The sequence below is a fragment of the Mirounga angustirostris genome, unplaced genomic scaffold (genome assembly GCF_029215605.1).
Source record: "Mirounga angustirostris isolate CCGP_5_RB_7025 unplaced genomic scaffold, mMirAng1.0.hap1 SCAF_11, whole genome shotgun sequence".
Lineage (NCBI taxonomy): Eukaryota > Metazoa > Chordata > Mammalia > Carnivora > Phocidae > Mirounga > Mirounga angustirostris.
The window spans coordinates 5,635,568-5,658,229 of NW_026991719.1; the positions used below are offsets into that span (position 1 = coordinate 5,635,568).

The 22,662-nt window shown below is 46.1% G+C and overlaps 1 protein-coding gene across 5 annotated transcripts in view; it reads right to left on the reverse strand.

The window, feature by feature from the left end:
* The window catches only part of ANOS1 (anosmin 1), a 187,377-nt gene that overhangs the window by 27,043 nt on the left and 137,672 nt on the right, over window positions 1-22,662 (reverse strand). For 4 of the 5 annotated variants that reach the window (XR_010406022.1, XR_010406021.1, XM_064573703.1 and 1 more), the window contains exons 7-9: window positions 17,957-18,162; window positions 14,462-14,606; window positions 5,182-5,328 (exon numbers count right to left, since the gene is read on the reverse strand). Coding sequence is in view for 3 of the 5 variants with exons in the window: in XM_064573703.1 (XP_064429773.1) it covers window positions 5,182-5,328; window positions 14,462-14,606; window positions 17,957-18,162 (498 nt within the window). In the remaining 2 variants the exon portion in view is untranslated. The remainder of the gene's footprint in view (window positions 1-5,181; window positions 5,329-14,461; window positions 14,607-17,956; window positions 18,163-22,662) is intronic. The other variant, XM_064573704.1, reaches the window with a different exon arrangement.

A 22,662-nucleotide genomic window follows, 5' to 3' on the forward strand; every position in this document is an offset into this window, starting at 1 on the left:
AAAGAGGCAACCCATAGATTGGGAGAAGATATTTGCAAATGACCCCCTACAGATAAAGGGCTGGTATCCAAGATCTATAAAGAACTTCTCAAACTCAACACCCAAAAACCAAATAATTCAAGTCAAAAAATGGGCAGAAGACATGAACAGACATGTCTAAGAAGACATACAAATGGCTAACAGACACATGAAAAAATGTTCATCATCATTAGCCATCAGGGAAATTCAAATCAAAATCACACTGAGAAGATGTGGTAAAGATATACAATGGAATATTACATAGCCATCAAAAGGAATGAAATCTTGCCATTTGCAATGACGTGGATGGAACTGGAGGGTATTATGCTGAGCAAAATAAGTCAGTCAGAGAAAGACATGTATCATATCTCACTGATATGAGGAATTCTTAATCTCAGGAAACAAACTGAGGGTTGCTGGAGTGGTTGGGGGTGGGAGGGATGGGGTGGCTGGGTGATAGACATTGGGGAGGGTATGTGCTATGGTTAGCGCTGTGAATTGTGTAAGACTGTTGAATTGCAGACCTGTACCTCTGAAACAAATAATACATTGTATGTTAAAAAAAGAAGAAGAAGGGTAAAATGAAGGGGGGGAAATAGGAGGGGGAGATGAACCCTGAGAAACTATGGACTCTGAGAAACAAACTGAGGGTTCTAGAGCGGAGGGGGGTGGGGGGATGGGTTAGCCTGGTGATGGGTATTAAAGAGGGCACGTATTGAATGGAGCACTGCGTGTTATACGCAAACAATGAATCATGGAACACTACATCAAAAACTAATGATGTATGGTGATTAACATAATAAAAATTTTTTTAAGAATCACATTGAGATACCACCTTACACCAGTTAGAATGGCAAAAATTAACAAGGCAAGAAACAACAAATGTTGGAGAGGTGGTGGAGAAAGGGGAACCCTCTTACACTATTCGTGGGAATGCAAGTTGGTACAGCCACTTTGGAAAACAGTGTGGAGGTGCCTCAAAAAATTAAAAATAGAGCTACCCTATGACCCAGCAATTGCACTACTGAGTATTTACCCCAAAGACACAGATGTAGTGAAAAGAAGGGCCATAGGCACCCCAATGTTCATAGCAGTAATCTCCACAATAGCCAAACTGTGGAGACACAAGATGCCCTTCAACAGATGAATGGATAAAGAAGATGTGGTCCACATATACAATGGAATATTACTCAGCCATCAGAAAGGATGAATACCCAACTTTTACATCAACATGGATGGGACTGGAGATTATGCTAAGTGAAATAAGTCAAGCAGAGAAAGTCAATTATCATATGGTTTCACTTATTTGTGGAACATAAAGAATACCATGGAGGACATTAGGAGAAGGAAGGGAAAAATGAAGGCGGGGGAAATTGGAGGGAGAGACGAACCATGAGAGACTATGGACTCTCAGAAACAAACTGAGGGTTTTAGAGGGGAGGGAGGTGGGGGGATGGGTTAGCCTGGTGATGGGTATTAGAGAGGGCACGTACTGAATGGAGCACTGGGTGTTATATGAAAACAATGAATCGTGGATCACTACATCAAAAACTAATGATGTATGGTGACTAACATAATAAAATTAAATTAAATTTAAAAAAAGAAAATAAAACTGAGGAAAAGTATGCATGTATGTAATGGGATCAAAATAAACACAAACACCTTAGAATCATATTAAAAGTATTATAGCCTCTGCATTATATATTATAAATCACTGTTCAGAGAAAATTTTAAAAACCTGAATAAAGTTATGCATCAAGTGGAGATTTTTAAGATGTGAATTTTGCAGTCATTACCATATAGATTGATTGTAATCTCAACAAAGATCTTACAAAGGTTTTGTGGAAATTGGCAAATTAATGCAAATATTAATATAAAAATACAAAGGGCCAAGAAGAGTCAAGACGATTTGAAAATGAAGTTAAAAAAAAACTGAACTATGATTAAAAATATTTACAAATCTATGGTAGTTAAGACAACAAGGTAGTGCCAGAAAGTTGGAAAAATATACCCAATGACTGTACAGAAAGTTAAAAAGTTAACTTGCCCATACTTTTGATGTAGGGCCAGTGTAGCAGCCCAGAGCTTTGGAGAAGGAGTCATCTTTAAATAAATGATGCTGTGTCAGCTGCAGATCAGGAGGGAGAGAAGAGTAAAAGAACAGTGAGCCCTACGAGTAAAGTCCGTTCCAGGTGGAAGTCAGCCTAAGAGAGAAAGGTGAAGCGGTCTAACTTCTAGGAGGTGACGGGAGGATCTTTGTGACCCTGTATAAGCAAAGATCCTCAACCAGGACAGCAAGAGCTCTCACCTAAAGGAAACAAAGTAAAGAATGGATCCCCCCTCTAAAACTCAGAACCACTGAGAAAGGGAGGAAGGTAAGAGTAGGTCACACAGGGAAAAAACACCAAAACCAGGGAACCAGCAGGTGACTCATATACTCAACGTATACAGGCCTCTTGCAGGAAGGACAGCCTGCCTGAACAGCTTAAAAACGGAAGCTCAGACAACGCGGAGTTATCAAGACGTGGGTGCCAGAACAGCTCAAGTCAAAAAGATGGGAATTCCACACGGCAGAGAGAGGGGGGCGCACTGGGACGATCGTGCCCTGCAAGTGGGAATGGCTGGTGCAACCACTGTGGGAAACCGTCAGTGTCTTCCAAAGCTCTGCATGCTTGAATCACCCAAGAGTCCCCCCTCGTCCGGGAGAATATGTACATCAAAGGCCTGTGTTCACAGCAGCACTGTGCTGCAGAACCCATCAGCGGGACAAACCAAATCCCCCAGCACCGGCTGAAAAAAGCCATTAGCAGAGCTCTACCAGGGGCTAGGAGCAGCATGAGACATGGATGAATTAGTGCGTCCTGCAACAGAATGTGTTCGTTTCCCATTTCCTGTATCGTGTTCACTGCAAGAAGCCCAGTACACACCGTATGGGTCCAAGTTGTATACATTTCAAATATCGGCAAAACTTGGGGCACCTGGGTGGCTCAGTTGGTTAAGCAACTGCCTTTGGCTCAGGTCATGATCCTGGAGTCCCGGGATCGAGTCCCACATCGGCCTCCCTGCTCAGCAGGGAGTCTGCTTCTCCCTCTGACCCTCCTCCTTCTCATGCTCTCTGTCTCTCATTCTCTCTCTCACAAATAAATAAAATCTTAAAAAAAATAAAAAATAAAAAAAAATATATTGGCAAAACCAACCTTCACATTTAGAAGTCATGATGACAGTGCTTGCTCTTGTATGCTTAAGATGTATTCTCAATGTTTATATTTCTATTTCATTATAGAAGATGTTTATATTTTCAATATTATGGCAATGTTTTACTATTGATATATCAATGATATACAGTTCTAATCTAAAATTGGTAAATATAATAGATTAAATAAATTTTGTAATTTAATATTTATTCTAAAACCTATTAAACTTAGGAATAGGACTATATATTAATGAATAATTTTTAATTTAATAAACAACACTGCATACAATTTAGTTTTAATTAATATATGAGAGTAATAAAACATTAATATTCATTGTAATATTATTTTAGCTGCAGAATGGATGTCAGCAGCTTGGAAGAAAATTCTGGAACAAGAAGAACTCCAACACCAATATCCCCCTTTTTTTTTTTTTTTACACGTAGGTTCCATGCCCAGCATGGATCCCACCATGGGGTCTGAATTCACAACCCTGAGATCAAGACCTGAACTAAGATCAAGAGTCAGATGCTCAACCGACTGAGCCACCCAGGCGCCCTACCAACACCAATATTCTGTGTGGCACACGGCCTGAGTAACACCGCACTTCAGAAGAACTGGAAGAACTGTTAAAAACGAACTCTTAAAACAATCTATTTTTCTTTTGTTTTCAAAAGGCATATGAGTGACAAACATGGAAATGTAGATCAAATAATTCCAAAAATACTATTTCAATAATGCAAAAAAAGTCTTAATAAAGAAAACCAAAGGAAATGAATTTATCCTAGACAACTATTCAAACAAATACTCAAAACAAACAGAATTAATTCTAAGGGTAAATCTTCCTTGCAGTATTATTTGTAAAATGGAAACTCTGAAGGCATCCAAGGGTTTGGCTGTAGTGGAATGATGGTATTTTAGGATATTGTTGTATGTCCCTACACAGCAGTGACTTAAACACGGCACCAGAAATAATGCAGAATGCTCCCATGTTATATGAAAGTGCGTATGTTCTACATAAAACTATTATATATCTGTGTGAATAAAAACAAATGAGGGAAGAACAGAAGTGTAGGAAGCTTTCGAAAGGACATCCGCCAAAACGCTGTTTCTAGGAGATAATACTGAAGTGACTTCTTTCTCTATTTTCCAAATTATTGGGGTTGTGCATCTTTTTTTTAAAGATTTTATTTATTTATTTGAGAGAGAAAGAGAGAGAGAGCACAAGCAGGGTGAGCGGCAGGCAGAGGGAGAGGGAGAAGCAGGCTTCCCGCTGAGCAGGGAGCCCGATGCGGGGCTCAATCCCAGGACCCCGGGATCATGACCTGAGCCGAAGGCAGATGCTTAACGACTGAGCCACCCAGGCGCTCCTCTGCATCTTTTTTTAAACAAAAAACTAATTTGGAACAAAAATTTACAGTGTAGAATAATGAGTATCTTGATTGTTTTGGAGACAAGACTGGCCTTCTGAAAGCAGTGAAGACAGGCTAACATCCCTGAGACGATAAAATGCAACTGGCTGACCGATGCTGATTTCCAAACATGATACGGATTCCTGGGAAAGGAGGGGCAGCTCACTCAGACTTCACAACAGCAAGGCATTTAAAAAAAAAAAAAAAGGATCTAAATGTTTTGTTCGGGCTCTATTTTCCTTAATATCAACACTGTGGTAGGAGCACCTGGGTAGCTAGTCGGTTAATAGTCTGCCTCTTGGTTTCAGCTCAGGTCATGATCTCAGGGTCATGAGATCGATCCCCACATTGGGCTCTGTGCTGAACGTTGAGTCTGCTTGAGATTCTCCCCCTCCCTCTGCCCCTCCCCTCATTCATGTTCTCTCTCTCTCTCTCTAAAATAAATAAATCTTAAAAAAAAACTATCAACACCATGGCTCAACCTTGACTTTTTCAATAGCCACCTGATGTCACTGGGCTACTTGATGTAGATGACAAATCATCAGAGAGCGTTTGCGCACCTTCGGTCTTTTTCCAGTAGACCTTCACCTGCAGTTGGTTGTCTTGATAGAAGGGGGCTCCGATTTCCAGGAGGCGCGCAGGCCGTCGTCGTTGGAAAGGGGGCTGCATGTGCATCGTGCTCTTTCTGGTTTTCCCAAGTTGCTCTTCTGCAACAAAGTACAACATTGTGATTTCCTGGTCAGAAAGAATGGGTAATCAGTACACGTTCACTGGGCGGGAAGGCTGCTCTGATTTAAAAAAGAGGTACGGCTGGTATTTTTCATTATATATGTATTTTTTGTAGCTGTGAAGAAAGTAAGTGAAATACTATGAAAATGCCACCTGGCCTGGGAACAATACAGAGAGCTTTTCATAGACGTACCAGCATTATACATCAACGCCCGGAGCAAGGCCCTAAATGTTCAATCGACTTTGTACATGAAATACTAAGAGTCAGCAAATGCAGAGCAATGATACGTTAGATTGGGGATGGAGTTGAAGGGTGCATTGATTCACTCATTCATGCTTTCCCATCAGTACTTAGTGACCACTTCCTAAGTGTCAGGCAGCGAGCCAGAGGCCGTACATACAAAGCTCGGGTGCCCGGGGCTCCTGCAATAGCACAGGACCGGTGTGCAGCTGATCCCACACACAGTGCAGAGTGCTCCTGAAGGCTCGCTCACAGGCCATAGTCAAGGAGAGGGCACGGGGAGGAGGGAAGGAGTTGTTTGCGTCTCACAAGCTGCTGGTGCCTATTCTTTGGAAAAGCCACCAAAGAGTGTCTTGCAAACAAGAGTTATAAGAACGGGATGGGACGGTTGCAGTAGGAAAGGGGATGCTTTAGGAAAGACGAGACTGAGTGCATATGCATAGTCACTGCTATTTCTTTTCTTTTTTTTTTTAAAGATTTTATTTATTTATTTGAGAGAGAGAATGAGAGACAGCACAAGAAGGAAGAGGGTCCGAGGGAGAAGCAGACTCCCCGCTGAGCAGGGAGCCCGATGTGGGACTCGATCCCGGGACTCCAGGATCACAACCTGAGCCGAAGGCAGATGCTTAACCAACTGAGCCACCCAGGCGCCCTAGTCACTGCTATTTCTTAACATGATGTTCCCCCGTGGTCAGTGGAACACTGCATTCACCACGTACTTATTGCAAAGCAAGGACAGTGTAAACGTGATTCAGAACGATCCCAAGCCTCAGATGTCCCGTATGCAATGGCACTCAGAGGAAGTCTCCAATCAAACAGAACACCAGGAAACATTCTTCCGAATCAGGTAATTCAAACTTTGGTTTCCACCACCCTAGGCTAGGCTGTTTCTTCTCTGGCGCTGTTTTGTGGCACGATCCAGCTCTGGTTTTAGTGTTCTTTCTATTTTGCTGTTTTAATGCAGCTGCATCTTTCCCATTTGTGCCTTTCTTAATCCCTACAATCTGTTGGGCTCCTTCGTCACTAGGTTTCAGACCCCATTAGCTCAGAATGCACCAGCCCACGCTCCTTGTCCTTGCCGGGTACAATACTGTGTCCTCCCAAAGTCCCCACCTGCCATCCTCAGAGATGATTTCCCACGACATACGGAAACAAACCCTCCTCTGCATATCCATATTTTCCCAGCTTTCAATCACTCTTCCCCCCTTGCATCTGTTCCTCCAGCTGAACCTTGAACTCCGGGAGCAGCAGACCCTCTTCGAACCTCCCTGGATTTCCACTGTTCCACGCTTGTTTCTCCAGGGCACATTTCCGTCTGCTGCAGCAGGGCCCGTCCACCTACTGTTTTCTCCAGGTGTGTGTCCGGTGCTCTTTCGTGTGCTTGACGAGCTTCCACACCATTCTATTTCTATTCATACAGCTCTCCTATGTTCAACTAATTTGCTAGAGTGGCTCCCAATCAACTGTTCAGTCGAGGGCTGGGGGGCGAATAGTTCTGGCTTCGGGGTCCGCACGGTCTCACCCAAGTACGGAGCTCTCATGATGGCACGAAAGCAGCCACAGATGATCTGTAAACAAGGGAGTGTGGCCGTGGGCCAATACCATTTTATTTACAAAAACCGGCGGTGGGCCGGATGTGGCCTGTGGGCCATCGTTTGCAGACCCCCGAGGAAGTGACGTTAGCCTGCCCATATTAAACACAAAAACCGCAAGGTTCCAAAATACTAAGAACAGTGTCCAGTTTCACGCAATTCAAGCAGTAGCGAGGGTGAGCTGCAATCCCAGGGCCATCTCACGTCAAGCTCACGCTCCCCCATCACCACCCACCACCTCCTTTTAGAGAGCAAGGTGATTATCTACGTGGTTTAGTAATAAGGATCTCAGAACTTTCCACTGGCCTCAAATCTCTCCTTTACCCAACCCTTAGTTTTGGAAGTGGCATGGTTAGAACTTCCACAAGACTTTCCTGCTTTGTGATTCCCAGTAGCCTTGTGGAGAAGAACAGTTTGAGCTGCACAAATTGTCGACCGATAAGAACCTTTCCCGACAGGTCTGTGAGTTTCGTGGGCTTGGGAAGACAGGAGCACAGGGGAATGATGCCGGTGGGGGACAAGACTCCTGACCCGTGGTGAGGCAGGATTAGGAGGGGAAAACTGAGGACCACGGGAGGAAACCTGCATCGACCACCCACTGCTCCTCCCACCAGCACACGCCCTGAATCATCTACACGATTCAAAGGAAAGGGACACTTACGTGACTCAGGTTCTAATGTACAATGTTGTACTTTAAACAATTCAAATAAATGTTTGGATTCCCAAGAACATTTATGAGGTTCCAGTCTCCTGCACCCAAATCCAGTGTAGGTACTAGGGGTTTATCACACTACCGGCCGACCTCAAACACCAGTGGGGTGTCCTACAATTCAGCTCAGTTCTGACACCATCTACCCTAAGATGGCATCGGATCCCCTACAGGCACCATCCATGTTGGGGGGGGGCATCCCCCTCTGACACTGTCTACACCATGTCCCTGCAGATGGTATCGGATCCCCTACGGACATCATCCACGTCAGGGGGACATCCCCTCTGATACCATCTACACCATGTCCCTGAAGATGGCATCAGATCCCTTACAGACACCATCCATGTCAGGGGGACATCCCCTCTGACACCGTCTACACCATGTCCCTGCAGACGGCATCAGATCCCCTACGGACACCATCCATGTCGGGGAGGAGGGTGTCCCCCTCTGACACCGTCTACACCATCTCCCTGCAGTGCACGGGCTCAGTCCTGTAGGACTGCCCCCCCACTTCAGAGACCAATCACAAATCCAGGTTGTCACCTGTGACTCTCACTACCTGCTATAAAGCGGAGGTTCCAACCACCAACTCCTTGGGTTCAGGTAATTTGCTAGAGTGGCTCACAGAACTCAGAAACATTTACTTCCTAAATTACCTACCGGTTTATGATAAACGGCTGTAAGTCAGGATGAGGCAGATGAAGAGATGCCCAGAGTCAGGTCCGGGAGAAGGGACACAGAGCTTCCGCACCCTCCCAGGGGCACCGCTCTCCCCCAGACCTCCGTGTTCACCGCCCCGTTCAGCCTCCTGTCTGTTTGCGTGTTTATGGAGTCTCTGTGCCAGAGATGAAGACCGAATACATGCTGCTGATTGTAAATCACAGCATCCCAGCTACTTTCTGAGAGGCGCTGGGTCATCCCCCAGGGAGAGCCAGTGTGCCCAGCAGCACGGAGAGCTCAGAGCACACAGAAGCTGGGCCACGACACAGAACCCACAGGCCTCTCGGGCAAAACTCATCCCTGTCCTGATCGCCGGGGACGTCAAGAATCCTGCTGGTCACACCTAAAGTATTTGTTAACTCGCTAACTAAGGATCGAAGATCTTCACAAGCCCATTTATGCTTCTTTTTTTTTTTAAGATTTTATTTATTTATTTGACAGCGAGAGAGGGAACACAAGCAGGGGGAGTGGGAGAGGGAGAAGCAGGCTTCCCGCTGAGCAGGGAGCCCGACGCGGGGCTCGATCCCAGGACCCTGGGACCATGACCTGAGCCGAAGGCAGGCGCTCAACGACTGAGCCACCCAGGCGCCCCCCCCATTTATGCTTCTAATCCCTTTAATAATCTGCGACTTTGAGAATTTGCCATGGATAAGCAAAAGTTTAGATACTATGTTTAACCTCTATGTGAATTTTATCTTCCTACTTTGTTATGTCCTACACATGCTTTTATTTTTCACTACATATAGGCAAGGACGTAGTTTTCTGTATTTCAAGATGGAAATGCCATTGCTTTATTGAAATGCATCCACACTAGCGTTGCCGAGTCACCCCACACGGGAAGGACAGGGAGACGCGGGCCTCTGTCCTAGGAGCATGGCCCTGACTCTAAGGGGGAGTCCTGCACTGTCAGTAATAAACCAAAACACAATAAAATCATTTCTACGTGTTGTGAAAAGATACGAGGTATGACTGATACTCTTTAATAGCCCCAAAGGTAAGAGAACTGAATGAGTACACTATTTTTTCAAATGTCAAAATTCTGAATAATTTTACAGATCAAGAGATTCAGCATATTTCCTCCTCTCTGCTCCATTTTTAAGAGCTAGAAGAATCCCCCAGTTGCCTGATGCAACTATAAAACCTTTGCAATCTGTCAACCCTGGAAATGATCCTCCTGCCTCCAAAAAAGCAAGCTGCATTTCCATTCAAGAGTGTTACATCTTTCTTCCTTCGAGGGGCTCTTTTATAACACAGCATGAACACTCAGCTTTTGCTTATGTAGGGATTTGTGTCATTGAAACACTGAGTAGCCTGCAGCCCTGGGAAAACGTATTTCAAAAAGTAATTTATATGCTGGCATTTACTACCCTCTTTCGTATAAAATGTAATTTCCCTGGCTTATACTATAAAGTTGAAGTTATTCTTTACTTCTCGTTAGTCCATGATGAAATACACAGTGTTCTTGTAAAAGTCATATATTAGGGGTGCCTGGGTGGCTCAGTCGATTAAGCGTCCGCCTTCGACTCAGGTTATGATCCCAGGGTCATGATCCCAGGGTTCTGGGATCGAGCCCCGCATCAGGCTCCCTGCTCAGTGGGGAACCTGCTTCTCCCTCTCCCTCTGCAGCTCCCTCTGCTTATTCTCTCATTCCCTCTCTCACTCTATGTCAAATAAATAAATAAAATCTTTTTTAAAAAGTCATATACTAGCCCTCATGAGATTGCACATCAACTCCAGTATATGAAATCCTGACAAATATTCACCTACGTCCTGCATAATCCTTCGTAAAGCCCTTCTCTTCCACAGGACACCCTGAGACTAAACAATACGCGTATGACAGGTACTTTGCACTGTTCATTTTTTACTTTTCCTCTACCACCTTTCTGAAGCCACATGAGAGGCATCAGCTAATTCTGAGAATAAAGTGGCCTTTGAAGGGTTAACTGTTGTAACTCCTTATCGATCAGGTAAAACATTATCTAATTTTAAAAGATGATTAGAAAGTGACATTAGCACTCAGAATCAACCTGTCCAATGGAAAGCTGACTGCAGTTGCAGGTAAGAGAGGGCTTCCTGACTGAGGCTGTTCCACAAATCCTTCCAGAACAATACCTGTGCACGGTGTGTATACACGTGGAGCGCAACAACGAAAGATAATCCGTGTTCCGTGACCTAGATGAGGTTTTGGTTTGGTGGATGTTCTTCGCCAAGTCGGAAAGTGGTGGGCCTCCACCCCACATGGTGCAGTCTGCCATATGCAAAGAGCAGGATGTTTCTGCCTTGCAGTACAGAGGACAGGGGAAGAGAGACATGATGTGTTCATATTTATGGGGAACCGAGTGCCTTACCGAGAGGGAGGAAGCTGAACTCTATTGTGCAATATGGCTTAAGGTGTGAGAGAGACAGGTTTACAATCATCCTGGAGAGGCTGGGAGACGAAGCTAGTCCACGAGGGTCTCACTGACCCGATGGGCCAGGAAGAGTGAGAAAGCCCGAGATGTGCAACTGCAGAGGCCCAGAGCCCCCTTGCAGCTCGGTCCGGGCGCGACCATGACGGGGCGCTCCACAGTGAGCCCTCTACAAGGGCACGGCTGAGCTCGGATTCTTTTCCTCCTTGTTCTCGGTTGTGGGAATGCACACAAATTATGGGAGTCTGCAATCCCACACCAGTTTCTAATGGGGAAGGAATGCTGTTTACCGGAAAAACCAGGACACTAAAAGGCAAACCTACTTTACAGGACAGACGAAATCCCCACTAGCAGGAACAAAAGGTCTGAAGGACTTGGGTCTGAGGAGGAAGCTGGGGAGGGACGAAGGGGAAAGGAGTGAAGGACGAACTCTGGGGAGAAGATGAAGAGGTGACACTCTCAGAACTCAGAAGAGGGAGAGATCTGTTACATGGTGAATATTTTCTAAAGCACGTGTTGGCTGCCATCTACAAAATGGATAGTTAAGAAAGACTGGAGACAAATATTAATTAGGGAAGTATTTTAATTCTAAGAAAGAGGTGGGAATGGCCTGAACATGGCAAAGAATTTGACAGATCCCACACAGAATTTGGCATTAGAGACAGAAGGACTTTTTAAAGAATTGCATTTCTCGAGAAAAAGGAAAGAGAATCCTGAAGATGGCCTCTCGGGCTCCGGTGTGAACAGAGGGGTGAAGGGTGGAGCTGTGTGCTGCAGGAGAGCCTGGGAGAGCCTCCCACTCCCCCTTCCTTTCTTCTCCCCCAGCACTGACTTCTCTGCACACTCGGGGCTCTTTCCGGTCTCTGCACTTGCACACACTCCACACTCGTGTGGGCTGATGCCCATGCCTCCTGGGCCCGCGGGGGCCCTCCCTGCTCTTCAGGGCTCTCCTTTTCCACTGCCACGTGTCTTCTGCTTCCACGGTTCCTCACGGCTCCGTGTGCAATGGGCTGATGCTCATGTGGTCTTGTGTACATGCTTATCTTCTAAACTCAACATTAGGCAGCAATCAGAATGCATCTAGTGCTGCAATAACGTGTGTGCACATGTGTGCGTGCATGCGTATGCATGTACCTGTGTGTATGCGTGTGTGCGTGCATGTGTATATGTGCGTGCATGTGTGCGTGTGCATGTGTATATGTGCATACATGTGTGCATGTGCATGTGTGGATGCGTGTGTGCGTGTGTATATGTGTGTGCATGGTCGTGTGTGTGCGTGCATGTGTATATGTGTGTGCATGTGTGCGTGTGCATGTGTGTGTGGATGCGTGTGTATATGTGTATGCATGTGTGCATGGGCGTGTGTGTGCGCGCATGTGTATATGTGTGTGTGCGCGTGTTTGCACGTGTATATGTGTATGCATGTGTGCATGTGTGTACGTGTGTGCATGTGTCCATGTGCATGTGTATATGTGTGTCCATGTGTGTGTATATGTGTTTGCGTGTGTGCATGTGTATCTGTGTGTGCATGTGTGCGCATGTGTATAAGTGTGTGCATGCATATGTGTGTGCACGTGTGTATATGTGTATGCATGTGTCTGTGCATGTGTATATGTGTGCAAGTGTATATGTGTGTGCGCATGTGTATATGTGTGTGCATGTGTATATGTGTTTGCGTGTGTCTGTATATGCGTGTGTGCGCATGTGTACGTGTGTGCATTGTGTGTGCAAGTGTGTGCGCATTGTGTGTATATGTGTGTGCATGTGCGTGTATGTGTGTGCATGCGTGTGTATGTGTGCACGTGTGTGCATATATGTATGCATGTGTGCACGTGTGTACGTGTGTGCATGTGTGTGCACGTGTGCATATGTGTATGCGTGTGTGTGCATGTGTATATGTGCGTGTGCATGGGTGTACATGTGTGTATATGTGTATGTATGCGTGTGTGCATGTGTGTATATGTGTATGTGTGTGTGCATGTGTGTGTATATGTATGCCTGTGTGCTTGCGTCTGCATGTGTATGTGTGTATGCGTGTGTATATGTGTTTGCATGTGTGCGTGTGTATATGTATATGCATTGTGCGTGTATATGTATGCCTGTGTGCTTGCGTCTGCATGTGTATGTGTGTATGCGTGTGTATATGTGTTTGCATGTGTGCGTGTGTATATGTATATGCATTGTGCATGTGTGCATGTATGTATCCATGTGTGCTTGTGTGTGCGTGCATGTGTGTGCGTGTGTGTATGTGTATCCATGTGTGCTTGTGTGTGCGTGTGCATGTGTGCGTGTGTGCGTGCACATGCACAGACAAGCACACATACACAAACACATGGCCCATGTATACCAGATCGTGTATACTTGGTCCATGCAGTATACACACTCTACAGTGCACCTGTGTTTCTCATATAAGAGAGTCTCACATGATAAGTATCCCCATCACTAGACACAGTAATGTCATAATCCATAGCCCTACATTCCAGGTGGAGGATGGATGGATGGATGACAGGATTGGAAAATCAGTATAAGTTGCTAAACATATAGAAAAGTTTCCGTGAGAAGTTTTAGGTAAAAGTTGTGTTATACCCAGACTCCTACAAAGATATCATAGACTGTTTCAAATACATTTAATCTCCAAAGAGATGGTTTCTCAAGCAGGTAGGAAGCTCTGTTTCTAGAACTTTTTTGAAAGCGTCATTTCAAACAGACCTGCTCGTTCTGATCCGATGTTTCGCAGGTGGTAGAAGATAATTACAAGCAATGACCGCATCTAATTCTGCATAGCGAGGCTCACCTCTCCGAAATTCAGACAGGGTTTTAGCCCATCCTTCTGCCCTCTGCACCAGACCCATGATGAAAGGCAGACACCACGGGGCTCTACTCATAGGGAATCAACATCACACACCCCTTTCATCTGCCCCGTTCCCAGAAACCTTGCCAGGCGCTTCTCCACTGCGGCTCTGACCTGTCCCCTCTTGTGAACAAAGCCAGAAACAGGAAAGTAACTTATTTTCTGGCTCAGATAGGAGTGCCATGTAAGACTCTCCTTCTGCTTTGCACAGTTTGTCGCAAACATGCCGGAAACTAGGAAAATCAATATGGGAATAACTTACTAACTGGAATATGAAGGGATGGTGAGCGCTGGGGAATACCCGTGAAAATGGGTGTGTCTCCTGTCACGTTTTTAGGGGACCTAAGTTTTCTTGTTAAATTTCCATTGTGACACCAAAATATTGCATATTCAGTGGATAAAAATCAAAAGAGAAACTTCAAAGGGGAAAGTGTCAGACACACGGTCGTTCTAGAGGTCATCTAGCTCGGCATTGTAGGTTTACCGCCCGCCAAGAATTACCGGGTCACGATTCCAGGTGAGACCCCCCCCCCCACCCCGGGCAAGTCCTGGCTTTTGTGCCCACCTGACAACAAGCACAAGGCACTTACTGCGGCTGGTGGCATGCACGGGCGTGAAGTGCAGGGAGGCCTTGGCCCCCTTCAGGCGCGTCTGCCCCCAGTATGCGATGGCCTGCAGCTCCACGGTGTAGCCGTAGTCCGGCTGGAGTCTGTCCAGGAGCACGGAATTCTGGGACTGCAGAGGAAGACAAGATGCGCCAAGCCCGTTACAAGCCTGCCCTGCCCGTCCTCTTCATCCCGAAGCCAGATGGTCCTCAGGAAGCACACATCCACCTCTACCCAGCGTATGCCTTCATTCTCTAAGGTCACACAGTTCTCCTCATCTTGAGCATCTGAAAATGCAGTTTTACTCTGCGTCCAGATAAATTTTACAGAATGGCCAAACATATTCTTTGGAAACGGTTCCTTATCCTAATTACTGGATCCTCTCCGATACTATAGAAATGAGTAATTCTGTCGCCTCCCATCCTAGACACCACTTCACGGAGAAAAGAGATGGGTTTGTCATAACCTGACAGAAGCTCATGTTGGCACATACCTGGAAAAATTATGAATTGACGTTCACTATTTCTTTAATATTTCTTTTAAATCTTCTCTGAGTGCCTTTCAATCAAAAGTAGTAGGGGGGCGCCTGGGTGGCTCAGTCATTAGGCGTCTGCCTTCGGCTCAGGTCATGATCCTGGAGTCCCGGGATCGAGCCCCGCATCGGGCCCCCTGCTCCTCGGGAAGCCTGCTTCTCCCTCTCCCACTCTCCCTGCTTGTGTTCCCTCTCTCGCTGTGTCTCTCTCTGTCAAATAAATAAAATCTTAAAAAAGAAAAAAAAAAAGTAGTAGGAAAAATCATCCTATAAAAAATGCTTCGAGATTTTTTTGTCATCATTATTGTTAATACCAAGCACTCATCCAAGCATGTGTGTGTGACCTGCAGCATTAAGTGAAGCTGGAGGCCAGACAGGAATTCTACTAAACTCTGAGATCCAGTGACACATCGGAGCAAACCAGGTGTCTGATCGAAGCTCTAAGATAGGAGCCCACGTCTGATAACTCTGAGTCGGGTGCTTTTTCAAGGGTTAGAGGAAAACAGGATAGGAAACGCCCTTGCAAGACCTTGTAATGAAGAAAAATCAGGTCGTGCATCTTACCATGCAAACATTTGTCAAACTACCATGCGCGTGATGGGATTCAGAGCTCCCTGACTATAGGCTTGCCAAGAAACAGTCTAGGTGGTGGTACTGACATTTGCGAAGGACAGAAAGTGCACACCGCTAACACAACTCCAAACGGCAGGCCACCGGCCGCACGCACTTCCCAGTGGGGAGTACTTCCAGTTTCCTGCATGCAGTGTCCTTGCTGCAGGAAGAGTATCGTCTGGAATCATCAAGCACTGAGTCACATAAGTAACTCCTGTGTTTAAGTTCCACAGTCACCTGGTCGCATTCGGATCATAACTTCAGGTCTCATCCGATCTCTTTTCAGCAAGAGAGCAGGCTTTTCATGGGCATGTCAGAAGCGTGAGCGTAACGCTCACTGTGGATTATAGATGGCTTCGCTTTACGATTTGGGCGTTTGAGGGGTGAATGATCAGATCTTGGCCATCGTCATCTGTTTGGCTCTGGAAGGCTGATGGCCAAGCCGCAAGTCTGAGGGTCAGACGCCAGGCCGTGGCTACCTCTCTGCGGGGAGGCAGGGCCCATGCTCTGCCCTGGTACCACCACAGAGAAACCCTCTCGGCGCCTCGTGGAGGGCCGTCTACCTCTCTGATAGTGTGTCTGCATGAACTACCAATTCTCACTTTCTTCTACTGGGGGTTTCCTGTCGGATGGCTTATCACTCTCCCCAAACTGTTATCTCCTGAGGAAAAGAAAATGCACTTTTGAAAGAGCATCCCCTTGAAAAATCCCCCTCTCTTCTTATTTACCAAGGATATCAGAATGGTATCTTAGTGAATGGGAACCTATTGATACCCAAAAAGGACATTTCATAATTTCTCATGTTCTTTTGGATTTCTCCAGTTTCCAATCCTCATCTCAGTTGCTCAGATTTTAACATTGAGAATTTAGGGGTCCACAGGACCTATAGCTTGCCTACAGTGGATCCAAGAACGTAAGTCACTCCTAAGATAGTGACCTACAGTTTTGGCTCACCTGGCCTATTAATGACTTCAAGAAAATCTGCAGTTCAGGTTTTATTTATCTCACTGATATAGAATAGAAATAAACTGCGAAGTTGCCTAGTAACCCGTGATGCTGTTTGCTGACGGATGACATCCGTGTGTGTGTATGCACGTGTATTGTGTGTGTGTGTGTGTGTGCATGTGCGTGCAGATCCCATATCCACAGCACAGGTCACATTTTGCTTCCAACCCCTATGATCCCACAACCTGAGCTCCTTTAAATCTTCCTATGACATAACCAGGCGCTGCCAATTATCGCTTATTGTGAAGTCCGTGAAAATAGAGAATGGGACTGTCGGAAAGTTTTTTTTTTTTTTCCTAAAGATTTTATTTATTTATTTGAGAGAGAGAGTGAGAGAGAGAGAGAGCACAAGAGGGGGGAGCGGGAGAGGGAGAAGCAGGCTCCCCGCCGAGCAGGGAGCCTGATGCGGGACTCGATCCAGGGACTCCAGGATCATGACCTGAGCCGAAGGCAGTCGCTTAACCAACTGAGCCACCCAGGCGCCCGGAAAGTTTCTTAAAAATAAAACCAAAATAGGCATCAGCTAAATATCAAGGATACGGACTTTTGGGCACATGTTTTAGAACGCTAAATGGCACAGAAATCGGAATCTTCACTGCCAAAAAAAAAAAAAAAAAGTCTTGTTATCCTTTTTAAAAAATACTTTCAAACATGTATTTTTTATGGAATTCAGCCTTATAAATTAGGGGGAAGTTGTTTATGTAAGTTTTCTAACAATAAAGGAAACCGAGGAACTCCTTTCTCTGCACCAAGAATTTCATACAATGCCAAATGTTCACTCTCATAGAAATCTCATTTCAGAAAATGGTTCAGTGGAGACTTTATTTCTTGGCATCTGGAAAATAAACCATTCCAAGTTCTTTTAATCAATGCGAACAATATATTGTGAAACATGCATTTTCCAAGCTGATTAGCTTACGAGGAAAATCCCCTGCGACAGGAAAGACACGGACGTTTGCTCGTCGATTTATAAGGATCTCAAACAAAACCAAAGAAGATGTAAATGTAAGAGACATTTTGAGTTCTATAATTTTCTATGACTGGACAGTCAAGACAAAATGATTTCTATTCCTCTCCTGGAGTTGTGGCTGCTATTTGGATAGGAGTAGGTCAATGGGCTACATTCAGCTATTTTCACCTAAAATGCCAAAGGCAAAACTTCTGGAATGGCCCTCTGTCCTCTGTACTTCCTCAGCCCAAAAAGAGGGATGGGAAGCTTTCTTTCACCCACTCCTTCTCTGAGCTCAGCAGAGGCCACCCTCCGGGCTGTCGCCTTGCGTTCAAGTACACCGTGCAAGAAGACGCCACTCTTCCCTCTCGCGCCCACTTACCCCATCCGTGGTCTTTCTCCGCTTCTTTTTTGTGGGGACAAGGGATTTGCTGCTGACCGTCCAGGTCCAAAACACCTTGTAGTGGTGCACGGGGATGTCGGGTTCCTCGGGGAGATCCCAAACCACAGCCACGGTCACGGTGTTGTCACTGTTTATGGTGGAATTTGCAAGCCGGAGGTTGGCCGGCGCGGGCGGTGCAGATGGATCTGAAATCCAGGAGAAAGACAAACCACATACTCTAGTACCAAGGTGACAACAAAACCCATACCCTTGTATGGCTAATGACTACATGGTCAACACGTGAGCGCCGCCCTTTACGTGTAGAAAAGCTGAAAACAAATACAACCCCCTCTGTAAGACTCAAATGAAAATACGGACTACAAAACATACATTGTTTGGGCCATATTTGTAATCCAGAAGGCTCCTGGTAGGCATTTACATAACCACTATAACCCAGCTAAATTTTCACTGTACAGAAATGGGTAAGTTTGTATAAAGCATGGTAAAATTTGGGGCACCTGGGTGGCTCAGTCAGTTAAGCGTCGGACTCTCGGTTTTGGCTCAGGTCATGGTCCCACAGTCATGAGATCCAGCCCATGCCGGGCTCTGCGCTCAGCACAGAGTCTGCCTGGGATTCTTTCTCCCTGTCCCTGTCCCTCTGCCCCTCCCCGCTTGCACGCTCTCAAATAAATAAAATCTTTAAAAAAAAAAAAAAAGAAAACATGGTAAAATTCCATTTAGGCTGGTTGACATTAAATAGGTCAGCAAAGGAGACCTGCGCTTGAAAACTCTGGAAAGAAAAAGATAGAAATCCAGCTCTCACAAGTAATCGCTTCCATCTTGGTGGCCCTGTAGCTTTTGATCCTTGCTTCAGCAAGAGCAACAAGGGAGATCAGCAAAAATAAAGCATTTTTTCTTAATCTGCATTACAAATCGGATGACATACGGATAACATCCATTTTCATAATTTCACCATTTCTTGCTTGTCACATAAACCAAACCCTTCTCAGCTGTCAAGAGACAGACTAGGCTCTGGAATTATTACCCTACAAATCTCCATTTTAAATATATCTAACAAAGATGACTACATATGCACAAGTGAGACGGGCTTTCCTTCATTCTCTGCCATGAAGTGAGCAAGTGTAGATGCCGCTCACCACAAATTATTTACAGATGGTTTTGTTTGAAGATGTCTTCCCAGAAAAATGCTGTCAAGAATTCGAATTATAATACCATCTGCATCAGAAGTGCAAAGAAGTTGTATCTAACTTGACATAAATGAAGAAGACCGAGGGAAAAATACCCGTGTCTTTACTGTCAGGACCGTTTGTGATTTGGGAATGATGAAAACATGAATTATTTTAAAAAATATCTTGCTTTTTTTCTCTGAGATATATAGGGAAGGGCTGGAGGTTTGCTTGGCTGCTTAGTTTCTAAAAACGAGAACATTTCGTAGTTGCTTTTTCAGGTAAGCGCCTAATCCAGAGCACGTTTCGTGATACTGTCGATCGGGCGGTTCTGCAACAGTCAACTTCAGGAACCTTCTGGGAGCGCCCAAGACATACACTGGGATGCGCTGATGGGGTGAGTCCCAGTGGGGCCCCTGTATGCGTATGTTTTATGTATTTACATAAATATGTATCTGTAGGTTTTACGTAAGCTATTTTCCATGTAAAATGCACACATAATTCTGAAGTAGATGAACTCTGTGCAGGCTACAGCTTGGAAAGGACTGCACCCGATGGCCAGAAACAGGAGGTGCGCACATGACTCAGTTGTGCGTAAGCTGGAAGACGCTGGTTTCCCTTAGCCTGGGCAGGGGAAGCACCGGGTTCCTTGTGGTGCTGGCTCAGCAGAGCCACCGAGAAGCCCCACTCCCATCGTCCACACGGAGTGACACCGCTCATCAGCACCTTCTCTTTGAGTCATAGTCTCCACTTGACACCATTCTGCTGAATTTCCCTTCGGTCCCGCAGGACACGGATTCTCTTCTCACGCTCTGCAACCCCGCCCCCCGGTTTGTCCCCATGCCACCATCTCTAAACAGGACAGCACCCAGCCCTTGAACTCGGGGACCTCCCTCTTCTCTCTGGTGCGCTCGCACTTTCTAGGGATCTGGTTTGTCCCCATGCCACCATTTTCTAAACAGGACAGCACCCAGCCCCTGAACTCGGGGACCTCCCTCTTCTCTCTCGTGTACCCGCACTTTCTAGGGATCTGGTTTGTCCCCATGCCACCATCTCTAAACAGGACAGCACCCAGCCCCTGAACTCGGGGACCTCCCTCTTGTCTCTCGTGTACTCGCACTTTCTAGGGATCTGGTTTGTCCCCATGCCACCATTTTCTAAACAGGACAGCACCCAGCCCCTGAACTCGGGGACCTCCCTCTTCTCTCTGGTGCACTCGCACTTTCTAGGGACCTGGTTTGTCCCCATGCCACCATTTTCTAAACAGGACAGCACACAGCCTCTGAACTCGGGGACCTCCCTCTTCTCTCTTGTGCACTCACACTTTCTAGGGATCTGGTTTGTCCCCATGCCACCATCTCTAAACAGGACAGCACCCAGCCCCTGAACTCGGGGACCTCCCTCTTCTCTCTTGTGCACTCACACTTTCTAGGGATCTGGTTTGTCCCCATGCCACCATCTCTAAACAGGACAGCACCCAGCCCCTGAACTCGGGGACCTCCCTCTTGTCTCTCGTGTACTCGCACTTTCTAGGGATCTGGTTTGTCCCCATGCCACCATTTTCTAAACAGGACAGCACCCAGCCCCTGAACTCGGGGACCTCCCTCTTGTCTCTCGTGTACTCGCACTTTCTAGGGATCTGGTTTGTCCCCATGCCACCATTTTCTAAACAGGACAGCACCCAGCCCCTGAACTCGGGGACCTCCCTCTTCTCTCTCGTGCACTTGCACTTTCTAGGGATCTGGTCCAGTCCCAGCTTTACCTAAAGCCTTTGTGCTGCTGACTCTCAGATGTTATGTCTCCAAGAGAGATTTTGCCCCAAACGGAGAGTCCAATATTCGATGGTTCTCCTGTCAGCTCCACGTGGAGGTCTCAGAGCCAACTCGAAAATAACGTGTCCAACACTCAAATCATCATCGTTGTCAGCCCACCACACGGGCCACCATTTCAGTAAATGGAAACCCCTTCCTTCCGCCTAACCAGGCTGAAAACCCTGAGGTCACACACTTCTTGTGCTCTCACGTCCCTTCAGCAACACCTGGTAGCACTGACTTCAAAATACATCCAGAGTGGACGGCCTGCACCAAGGCACCACCGTCTTTCCCCCGTTACTGCAGAGACCTCCTATCAACACTCGCTCGTGCTGAGACCACCTCCCCGTAGCTTTCCTCACCACAACACTCGGGTGGTTCTTTACCGCACAGACGTCTCATTGCTACTGTGCTGCAGGCTTCCCGGCTCAGTTAGAGGCAAAGTGTTGCAGTCTCCCAAACATCCTGGCCTCACATTCGCTCCCAAATCCTTCCCCAGCCCCACCAGACCCCTCTGCTCTAGCCACGTGGCTCCCATGCGATTTCTCAGAGAGGACAACCATGAGGCTGAGGCTTTCCCCCGGGCTTTGCCTATATGCCTTCCCCCACGTCTCCCCACGGCGGGCTCCTCACCCACTGCGGGTCTACCAGAAGCCGCCCTGTTCAACAGAGCTAGCTGCTCTTTCCTCCCGCCACTGAGAAAGCTTTCACCGTGACCTCCTCCTGCTTTCTTGTTCTCCCACAGCCCATATTACCAACTGACTTATTATGCACTTTATTTGCTGTCTACCTCCACACAGGATCATGAAAGCCCCATGAGGGGAGGATCTTTTTTATCTGTTTTGTTCCCTTCTGTATTCCCGGCATTGAGAAGAGGGCCTAGCAGGTAGTAGGCACTTGGGAAATTGTCGCTAAATGAGTAGATGAATGGATAACAAACACATTTCCTAACTGTTGGCTTTAATTTGTAAGGTGGTATTTCAGTGCCAGTTTTAAACCCCGTCAACCAGAATGGGTGAATCCTAACAAGACCGTAAAGTGAACTACAAAATCAAAGGGGAGGCTCTTTCTGGCTTGAAATAAGAGACTCCGAGCAATCCCCCTTCCTCTGTGGTAGGACTCCAACAGTTACCTACAAAAAGGAGCTACAGACTTTTCCGAGAGGGAAACTAGTTTGCATGCTAATCATCACTTCAAGGCAAGGAAAACAATCTCAATATGTAAAGATGATCGAGGCAGTACATGTCTTCAGTGATGCACCTGAATGTCTGTATGCTGAAAATAAGTAGTTACGTGAATTCTCCACTTATTCTAGGTGCACAGGAAGAGCTCAAAATCATCTCCTCTTCTCAAGAAATCCAAGTGTAATATTGGGTATTTCACCCGTGTCCTCATCTACTCCATTCACTACATACTTACTTACTGCCCTGGAAAACTTGATCACACCTTGGATGTGATCATAATGACCCAGAATAACGTCATCTCGTTGATGAAACATGAAACATCCAACAACATAATTCCTGACAATGACCTATGAGGAAATCATGCTTTCCAATATGTGAATTTGTATTTGCTTGACATTATCTGAAACGTAAAGCCCTTTCCGACAATTTACACTATCAAGATGGTAGACTTCCATTAGCAAGATGAGACACCCCTAAAATAATCACAGTTCGATTATGAAGCAAAAGGCAGTTGCACAGATTGT